Raw genomic sequence first — 10,600 nt, forward strand, 5'->3', positions numbered from 1 at the left:
GAATATAAAAGTCTCTAGAAATCACCAGCCGCTATTCTGTGTTCCCAAGAAAGGTAAAAGTTTCGTGTTGATACTATGATTTATAAATATAATGTCTAAAACCCCTCTCAGTTCATTTATTCAATCGGTTCTCGGACCGATTCCATTGTAGTACTTAGAGTACTTCACATTTACATCAAGATTTCACATGTCGTTGAATTTTTTTCTCGCTCTCTGTTCCTGCTGTTACAGGCAGTTTCTGTGGAGCTTCAGACTTCCTGGCGAAGCCCAGAAGATTGATCGTATGATGGAGGCATTTGCCTCCAGGTACTGCCAGTGCAATCCTGGCGTCTTCCAGTCCACAGGTACCACACACACACACACACACACACACGCACACACACACACACACACACACACACACACACACACACACACACACACACAAACACACTGCAGCAGATATATGAGTCAGAATGAGCCAGACAGTCCAGGACAGATAACATGGGCGAGCCAGACCACCTCAGCCTCAGATCAATGCTACTGACGGTCTGTCTTCTTTCATTAGACAGCTGGAGCTTTTTGGACTGTATAAATCTTACATATGAGAAACAGTGTCTCACTACACAGACAGAAAACCTGTTTATTTTCTTGTTCTGAGTCTGAACTTCACCAACAGTCCACTTATTTCTCCATTTTCAACCGTTGCTAGAAGCTTGTCCACTAATCGCACTGTAATCAGTATTCGTGTCTCCAGACGTGATAATGAAATTGATCACTGGTCAATAGAGGTCATTAGTGGAGTCTTGGCCCCTTCGCACATTGTCAGGCCGCTCCTGTGTTAACCGAGCGAGTGTTGAGGACAAGGGTGACAGCTCGGGTCATGAATATTGATGTGGTGCAGTGGAGACACACCCAGACTAAGTTATTGGTCATCTCTCAGAACTGGTGCACGCTGGGCCGTAAATCACAGAGCTGAGGATGTTGACTGAAGCAGTGAGTGTGTGGGTGGATGAGGTGGAGGACGAATCCCAGGAGTTATGATGTGCAGCGGTTCATGGACGTGCACATGCGTGCATGCGCACGTGTGTGTGTGTGTGTGTGTGTTAGAGTATGGGGCTTTTTGTTGATTAAATTCTTTTATTCTAGTTTTTTTAATGTTTCATTGATTTCATTGGTGCTGTCATATCAATACCATTATAACAAGAGTTGAATACCCACCACTTTTTCACCTCTGCATGTTCCGAAATGTTTTGTTGTTTTGAAACATTTTGAATTTCACTTGAGGAAATTTGTGTTTTCTATGTCATTCTGTGAACATTACGAAATGAATGATTGTGTTAGAATCTTCATGTTGCAAAATCAACAATTGAAGACTAAGAGATCCATATTTTGTAATAATTTCCAAACCGTTCCATATCAAGCAAAAAGACGTTTCCTCGCACGCAGACACGGCTGTGCTGTAGTTTATGTTTCCGAGTCACACTCTGTGTAATTACCCCCACAGACACCTGCTATGTCCTATCATTTGCCATCATTATGCTGAACACCAGCCTGCACAATCCCAACGTCAGAGACAAGCCCCCTGTGGAGCGCTTCATCTCCATGAACAGAGGGATCAATGAGGGGGGGGACCTCCCAGAGGAGCTACTCAGGGTGAGAGCTTTGACTTTATTACTTCATTAGTGTTGACAAATGTGTGCAATGTGATGCCAGTTTGAAAGATCGTGTTGGTAAAACATGCAGTTTTGATAATTAAAAGTTGTATGTACGGCTGTTTTTATAATTTAGCACACAAACACACACAAAGTAAGAGACGCTGGAAACGTCCAGGACCAATTTGGACATTTTCCAAAATTTGCAGTTTCTGAAAACATCTAAAGACCTAACAAGTTGTTCTATGGACTGTAGCTTAACTTCTGTCCTAAAAAACTTAAAGTTTCACTTATTTGTCGAGGTGTGAATCACTTTGATATTTGAATTGAATCTGTTCCATGTTGTGTTTAATGCACCATTTTCTGTTTTCTCTCTGCAGAATCTTTACGACAGCATCAAGAGTGAACCTTTTAAGATCCCAGAGGATGATGGGAATGACCTGACGCACACGTTCTTCAACCCAGACAGAGAGGGCTGGCTGCTGAAATTAGGTTAGTGTGGCTCTCTGCACATTCCCCTGCTGAAGGGTTGCAGTACATCCTGGATTAAATTGACTTTATTTGGTTAGTCTTGCATTTTTCTCTACAATCAGGGCTTTATTCTCACAGCGGCACGAGGAGATAAATTGCAGGATAGTGGCTGAGCACACTGGTCATACATGGATCTGTTTAATAAGCCTCAAATCACTGTGACACTGGCCTGAAATGGTTGTGGGTGCACCTCTGTCTGCTCCAGTCAGGGTTAGTTTTGAGGCATTTTCATAAAAGCGACAACAAAAAAGACTAAAGACAGTTCAATAGTTTATATGCAAAGTACCAAAGCCTCTGCCATAATACAACATTATTTCCCACTGCAATGCCTGTATTCATTATTTATTCATCTATTTGTAAGTTATCTTTAAGAGTTAGAGCTCAACTATGACCATCAAACATCAGCAAGGTTAAAAAATATCAAATTAGTTGTTAGAAAATAGCTCATAATCAAGAATTAAATATATAAAAAACATGTAAATAATTCATCTGTCAAGCTTGATTGAGAAACAGTGTGAGTATGATTTTTGTTTTGCAAAAGCATTATTTACACAACTGGCCCCAGATTTGCGAAAATCATCCAATTGTGTTGAGATATAGTTTGAAAAGGAAGACACACCTTAATTACTTCTTCTGCGCGCGTGCGTGCGCGTGTGTGTGTGTCTGTGTCAGGGATGCTTTCCCAATGATGTAATGAAGTTATTCTTCTTGTTTCAATTCTATTTTTTCCACATGTTTCTGTTTGTTTACATGTGTTTTTGATTTGGACTTCGCTCCGCCGCTGTGCAGTTCACCTCACATAAAAAACTAAATTCCTGCTGCTCCAACATTCTTCACATACCACCGGAGCAACTCATCACCTTTCATTTCAGTCCTTTTTAGAGTGCCGCTATTTATTTACATCTAAAGTTAAGGTGGATTGATTGTTGGACATAAAATGATGTAGTTTACTGATTATTGTTTGTCGAAGGTTAAAGGGCAAACTCACTGGAGGGGAATTAAGATTATAATTGCATTTACACACACACACACACACACACACACGAACACAGCCTTGACCTGCAAATTTTTTAACTCCCTGTAATGTCTCTGTAGTCTCATCAAACCAGTGAGTATGAATGCAAATAGCCCCATTGTGGCTCACAGACCTAACATGATTACATTTTAGTTGGGCTCCTCCCTGGAGCCATTTCCCACACCAGTTATCACTATAACATTTCTAATATGACTCTCTAAAAATAAACCCTGGGGGATGTGAAGGAATAAATGCCTTTTTTAGCAAATCTCTGTGTGGAGCGGAAATTTGGCCGCGCTAATTCAATAGCCAGAGTCTATTGAAATGTAAGGAAGCTTTGGCAATTATGTTTGGCCCATATAGGCTCATGTGAGGCGCCACAAAAACAGGAAGGAAATGCTGCAGTGAAAAGTGTTGTGACCGTAAGGGATGCTTAGTGCAGAGAGGAACTAATCAGGAGTGTTGGGCCAAAACACACACACACACACACACTTTGGGGATATTATTAGAATTTGCTTGTGCATGCATGTCTTCATATTATTATTTATTTTTGGAAGTGTGTGCTTGTGTGTATATTTCTCATTGTCTTCATTGTCTACATTCACACACTTTGCACACGTATCCCACCACCAGAGCCTTCTCACCATCCTGAGCAGTGTTTTCCTTCAACATGAGGCTCTGCAGTCACTGCCAGAGGTCGAATTCTGCTTCAAACCAACGTGCTGGACGTTAAACTTGCTCTGGGGTTCGGTGTGTGTGTGTCTGTGTGTGTGTCTGTCTGTCTGTGTGTGTGTGTGCGTGTGTGTGTGTGTCATAGTTTTGTACTTGCATGTGCGTATGTGTTTCTTCAGGGGTGCTCTAGGTGCCATGTTAGGTTCTTATCATGAGCTGTTTGCTCCTCTCTCAGAGCCAAAGAGGTTTAATCCTGTTGCCTTCAAAAATGAATAGACTCAGACAGTAATAATTCATCAGTGACGCAGGTTGTCATTTAACTAAGCTCAAAAGTGGGAGAGATGGTGATGATTGCGATCACACACTTTGTTTCCTTTAGTTTTCTTCAAACTAGCTACCGTGCATTTTCATAATCTGTCTTTATCACATGTTTATGTTTGAAACCCTACACCTGCACCATAAGAAATGCCAAAACGCAGCCCAGCAGTAAATGATTAGATAAAAACACTCAAAACCTCAAACACACATTCAGAAGTAATGTTTGAATAAACCTTTCTTTACACGTTTTTCAAATCAGAAAGTCTTCGTTCTTAGAGAGAACAAAATCGTCAACTCAGTCTATAGATGGAACATTTCTTTTCAGCTCCATCTCCATTTCACATATAGCAGAACTGGAAAACTAGATAAACGTAAATCAGACTTTGACCTTTCAGTGGCATGTGTTCATGTCGGTGTCTAATTGTCACATGATATTTTCATGTGATTGATGACAAGCAGCCTTTCTTACACAGGAAATTGAATTACAGCCGTGAACTGACAAACTAGAATCAATCATGTAAAATGTGCATGTATGTTTTTCTCTGAGTCTGGTTTTCCGACTTTTTCTTTTCAAATGCGCAAGAGTAGGAAAACTCTTTCTGGTCGGCATCGTTAACGAGTGTCACGTCCCTGCTCTTTTTCCTGATGGCGAGACAGCGAGTCTGTCACTGTGGCCTTTGTGTCACTTCCCTTCTCCTCTTTCTCTTCCTGTCAGGGGGCCGAGTAAAAACCTGGAAGAGACGGTGGTTCATTCTGACGGACAACTGCCTCTACTACTTTGAATACACAACAGTGAGTCTCATACCCATGATGATGTTTTGATTTAAAAAAAAGTGCCTCAAAACATTTGCGATGGTTTCAAATGTGACCAAAATAAAATGACAGTCGCTGTTCATTTTGATGTAATTTTGTCTAAATGTAAAGTTGGAAGGACATTTAGGAGTTCTGGGGTTCCATAATAAAGTCTGGGATTATAAGGAATAACTAAATTTGGAGCATGATGCCAGTATGTTTAAATGTGCATCCTCACAGATTTTTATCTGTGCCTCTATGTCCCTGTTAGCTGCTGCCTCAGCACTGTCCTCTTTCTGCCCTATTATTATCCTTGAGGACGCTATCATTATGTCCCTTCCTCTGGTCTGACCGCTCCACACTCACGTTATCAGCTATTTTAAAGAGCCGAGAGTGTGAGAGGAAAGGGGGTGACCAGGGTTGATTTCCATGCTCACAAATGTCACAGTGGATTTCAACCTCTCCTCCCTCCCCGTCCTTCTCTTTCTGTAGGTTTCTTCCCCTCTTGTCTTCCTCTTAAGTGATTCCTTAATGCACTGCTCTTCACGTCTCCTCTTCCCTCCTCCTGTCTGTTTCTCTGTCTCTGCTACTCCTCCGATCTTCTCTTTCTATTCTTTCTTCTTTGCTTGCGTTTGAACTTTCTCCATCATTCATGCTCTCCTTGTGTTCAGTTGGATGTTTTTCTTCTTCTCATGTTTCCCGTTCTCATCCGTCTCTCCTTCAGGACAAGGAGCCTCGTGGGATCATCCCACTGGAGAATCTGAGCATCAGGGAGGTGGAGGAGCCTAGGAAACCTGTGAGTGTTGCTTCATTAGAGACCTCACCCTTAGATCACACTTCGAGTATACTTTCCCTTTGGTTACTGCGTTTATCACGTTTCCTTTTTGTAAATACATTTCTTGGTCAGGCTAAAAATCTAACTGCTGCACATTGTTGATACCTGTTCCTTGTCCCTCCTTTAGAACTGTTTTGAGCTCTACAACCCCAATCACAAGGGCCAGGTGATTAAAGCCTGCAAGACTGAAGCAGATGGTCGTGTAGTCGAGGGAAACCATGTGGTGTACAGGATATCAGCACCCACGCCAGAGGAGAAGGAAGAGTGGATTAAATCCATCAAGTAAGACCCCTGTCAATAAAAGTGGCATGTAACTCTGCCCTGTAAAACCAAACCCGTTCTAAACCTGCCTCTTTGGAGTGGGCCTGTGGTGATGTTCGCTCTGTCTCTCAAACTGTAAAAATCACCTGCAGTAATTGAGCTGTGAAGACAACGCTGCTGCACAAAGAGCTGCTCACCTGTTTATTCAAAGTTGAGAGAAGCTCATTACGCAGAACCCTGTAGTAGAGAATCAGTTGTCGTTCTCAGCTGTTTTGAACAAGTCTGTTTTGTTGACTTTGATCAGCAAGGCTTTTACCTTTTTATTTAAGGTTGAATAACACACCTCTTTGAGCACTTAACAACACAGAAGCCAAGTGTAAAGCTAATAAGACAAACGTTTCTTGAATTTGAGAGATTTCTGATGTAAAAATGTAGATTTTGTCACCTTGAGTGGTTCCAACATCTTGTCTCGCCTGTGGATGAGAGTAGAGGAGACTCAGACGTGGGTTTTAAACCCCTAAATCTATACCAGGAGTGTCCCAATATTTAATTCACAGTAAAAGAGACGATGAATGTGCGAAAGTGTTAAGATTACATTACATCAGAAACCATACATCGCTCTCACAGTAACTGACCTAAATGTATGATGCTCTGTATTCAGCTGTATAAAAGATGGTGCAATGTCAAAGAGAGTTGGATCAGCAGAACAGTACACTTGTATATATGGTACAGTTCCCCCTCCTCCTCCTCCTCCTCCCCCTCTATCCATACTCTCAGTATTCACTGGGGAAATGATGTGGGATTAGTCACTGCTTATAGCACCCCAGGGGTGAGCCAGTAAACCCAGCAAACCTATCCAGGAGAGGCAGCAGTTCCGAACTGGGTTGATGCATTCGTAGCCACAGAGGCTAACAAGCCGCAGTTTGCATTTCACCAGAGGGGTCCGAGAGGACTGGAGGTCTGGGGAGATAAAAGGCTTTTTATGGAAATGCTGATTTTCACCCTCTTCTAAAGTAGAGATGATCAGAGAAGAACTGCTCGATCTGCTTATCTTGAGCGAGAAATACACAGACCCAGAACATAATGGACCAATTTGACTCTGAACGAATGAACTCATGCAGTATTTTATTTAATGAGAAGAGCATATGTCTTTTATGTGTATTCCATACAATTCATTATGTTTTCACGTCTTTCAAGAACAGAAATAGTGTAACTGTTATATCATATTAGTCACGGCAGCCTTGCCTGGTTTAGATCACTCTAGCATGTGGAGTTTTTGTTCCATGAAATTGGGTTGTTGAAAATGACAATGAGTGGTATGAAAGAGGGGATAGTCATCGTATACAGACTCATTCTTCAGCGCGTGGAGTTGTAAAGGGAATCAGAGATATCCGCAGTGGGGGGTTGAGCCTCCTTGTGCTTTGTGCTGGTGCTAACAGGATTTAGCAGCCGTGAAACTGGGCTCCTCAGTGCAGCCCAAACGGCTTCATGAGTCACTCACTCTTACTGTACGCGGATTTTCTATCGCTCCAAAAAACATCGGGAGCGGGAGAATGCGGCAATAAAGAGAGAGTCAGTAATCTTGAGCACCGTTGTTTTCCCTCCTTCAGACCTATATACCTGCAGCACAGCGGCAGAGAGAGTGTGCGATCGTGTGTTTTACTTCGTATTTGGCAGAGTTGTGGAAGAGGGAATCGGCGAGAGGTTCCAGCAAACCAGAGTACCAAGAAGAAAACTTGGGGAGGGAGGGTAATTCTTCAGAAACCATGGAAACCAAACTAGGTCATTGCACAAACTTTTTTCTTTTTTTTGATCTAGTTAAGGCAGGGGTTTGTATAAATGTGCCTACATTTCCATATCAAAGATGCTGGAGACTCTCATGTGGCGATATTATTTATTTCATTGCTGTCCTTTGATTGGCTTCTTCTCCAGGGCCAGCATTAGCAGGGACCCCTTCTACGACATGCTGGCCACCAGGAAGAGACGCATCGCTAACAAGAAGTGAAGAGGGACAATCTTCACGACCCCCAACTGCCCATCTTTCTCTCCCTCAGTTCGTGAACACAAACATCACACACTGCAAAGCTGGTTCATCGCAGAAGTGACTGTCAACCTAAGACAAGTCTTCGACCCCGAAGACCAACCTCAGTTTTTCTTCTGGGCTGTCCACAAGTCTGTGTTGAGGAGACACGACACACTACTGAGGGAACAGCAGAGCTCCGGGAAACTCAGATGTACATGAGCAACCAACCAATCAGTTTGTTTCTCCTTCATCTCATACACACTCCCCTACCTCCCTCTCATGGTCATGATATGTTTCTGGGTCTCCTCAAAGCACAACTGCCAGGTTTCAGGTGCACATGCATGCGTGTTATTATAGACCAGTGTGTGTGTGTGGGTGTGCGCGCGTGCTTCTGCAGTGTGGGTGCACAAGTGATTCAAGGGTCCCCTCCGTTGTGCTTTATGACGAAGTTACTAATTCAGAATTAGAGTTCAGATGTGTGGTCAGCTACTTGGGGCACGACTGTCAAAATAAAAGGTGGAATATAAATATGTGGGGAAGGTGTGAGGAAGGAAAAGAGACGGAAGAAGAGAAAGGAAAAGAGTCTGGGAGGTGAAGGGTGAGGTGTAACCTCACTCGAACCCTGTCGTCATCTCACTCTGGTGCTGAATTCTTCTCTCCGGGTGCCATGGCTGGAGCCCTGCTCAGAGTAACCTCTGAAAACAGCGCTGGCTTACATTTAGGTTCATGATATAACATTACAGTCTTGAGTCAGCTGGGCTGATTTCATTTATTTGTGTGGAGCAGAGACTTTTGAAATGTGCATACTTTTTTATTTTAGTTGAGTAGCAATTGCGCTTTTGCTTTTTTGGCCTGAGATAAAACTTACTTCTTGGACTTTGAAGTTATAATCTTTGAGATTTCCTGTCCTGGTTGATTTGGCTTCAGCAGAGTAAAGAAAAGAAATGAAACAAAACAGCAACGGATTCATGCTGCACATGGTTCGAGTACGCTTCCAGACAATAGCAGGAGTAATGGGGGTTGGTTATGGAGGAATCACCTGCAGCTCTTCATCTAAGGATCACTGTGGCTGCTATTTCTTGGAAAATGACCATTGTAATGTTTCAAATGTATTTTAGGTAAATGATGTTTCTCAGCCCTAATCTCGGTAACAATTACAATTCAATACAACAGTGTCCTTTGGCTGAATCATTATAAGCAGTTTTTGCTTGTTGAACACTTAATTTGAAGCCGCTGCTGCAGCAGGAAGTGTTGGATTTATATCGGCAGCAACTTAATAGAGCTGTGAGATCAATTAAAAACAGTTAAGGTGCAGCCACATAGCATTTCCTCTCAAATGTCTCGTAATAAATGAATATGGATCAGCAACATTACAGTGTGATAGTGTGGTCCCGTAGAAACGTGCTGAAAATTCATATGGACGTCAATAGAAGTGAATGAGAATTGGAATGTATCCGTAGAACAGCACTGCAGTGTGACCATCTTAATGGATTACAATGATCTTTTGTTTCATGTGAATCCCTTGTGCATGTCAGGACACTTCAGTGGTGGCGTCGCAGAAAGCTGATATTCAGAGAGGTAACTACAGCATTACATTGCAAATGAAAAGATGAGCAGTGATAGCATGAAAATCTATTTTCTGAAAATCTTAAGGATTATAACTTTAAGAGCACTTTCCTTTGAGAAGGTCCTGTCAGTCTGATGGGTAAGTTTCAGTTATGGCTATGCGATAGCTCTCTAGGGTACCAGTCCGATTAAGCTTCTTTTCTTTCTTTTTTTTTTTTTTTAAATCTTTTTCTTTTTTGTTTTCTTGTCTACGTCCGGTGTCAGTGAAGGTCGATGTGTTGTCGTGATCCTGTTTGCATTTGGTTTGTAATCCTAAATATACTTGCTTGCTTTTGTGTTCTTTAAGAAAAGAAGAAATTCTAAATATATAATAACCACCTATCCTTTTGTATTTATTTTCATTTGTGAAATGGTTGCTACCTGTAAATGTTCAAACAATGTATGCTTAAGTTATATGATGTATAGGTTTCTGGTCTCTTATGCACACTCTGTGTAACAAATTAGCATCAGCTGAAGTTTGGGGTCTTCTTTCCAAAAGCCTTTAACACAATCATAAGAAAATATATATTGATGATGAGAATATTGATCAATAACTGTGACAATGTTAAAAAGCCATGACTGATGAGTATGAGATGACATATTTATGAGGATGATACAGATTACAGTGAAAATGATGTTTGAATTTAATGATGATGATTCTAGTGAAGTAATATCAGTGATGATGATTATAATAATATCTTTGATTATGATGTCAACAGCTATGAACACAGTAGTTTTCTATGTGATTGTAAAATAAAACGAAAGCCTCGAGGGCAGACAATTATCTTCTACTGCTCTGTGTGGGCGTATAGTTACATTAACTTTTATATTCTCTGTAAAAGCTATTGGTCACGTTGTACATTAAATGTATCTACATAAAGTATACATAAAGCTCACAGCAGATGTATGGCTTT

The 10,600-nt window shown here is 41.5% G+C and overlaps 1 protein-coding gene across 2 annotated transcripts in view; it reads left to right on the top strand.

Annotated features, from left to right (window-relative positions):
* The window catches only part of cyth3b (cytohesin 3b), a 32,321-nt gene extending 21,739 nt beyond the window's left edge, over window positions 1-10,582 (top strand). For both annotated transcript variants that reach the window (XM_069525144.1, XM_020101880.2), the window contains exons 7-13: window positions 232-344; window positions 1,487-1,635; window positions 2,015-2,126; window positions 4,886-4,962; window positions 5,687-5,758; window positions 5,925-6,079; window positions 7,991-10,582. In XM_069525144.1, coding sequence (XP_069381245.1) covers window positions 232-344; window positions 1,487-1,635; window positions 2,015-2,126; window positions 4,886-4,962; window positions 5,687-5,758; window positions 5,925-6,079; window positions 7,991-8,063 — 751 coding nt within the window. In that variant the 3' untranslated portion in view covers window positions 8,064-10,582. The remainder of the gene's footprint in view (window positions 1-231; window positions 345-1,486; window positions 1,636-2,014; window positions 2,127-4,885; window positions 4,963-5,686; window positions 5,759-5,924; window positions 6,080-7,990) is intronic.
* Window positions 10,583-10,600: the final 18 nt, after the last annotated feature.

This window comes from Paralichthys olivaceus, chromosome 5 (assembly GCF_024713975.1).
Source record: "Paralichthys olivaceus isolate ysfri-2021 chromosome 5, ASM2471397v2, whole genome shotgun sequence".
Taxonomy (NCBI): Eukaryota; Metazoa; Chordata; class Actinopteri; order Pleuronectiformes; family Paralichthyidae; genus Paralichthys; species Paralichthys olivaceus.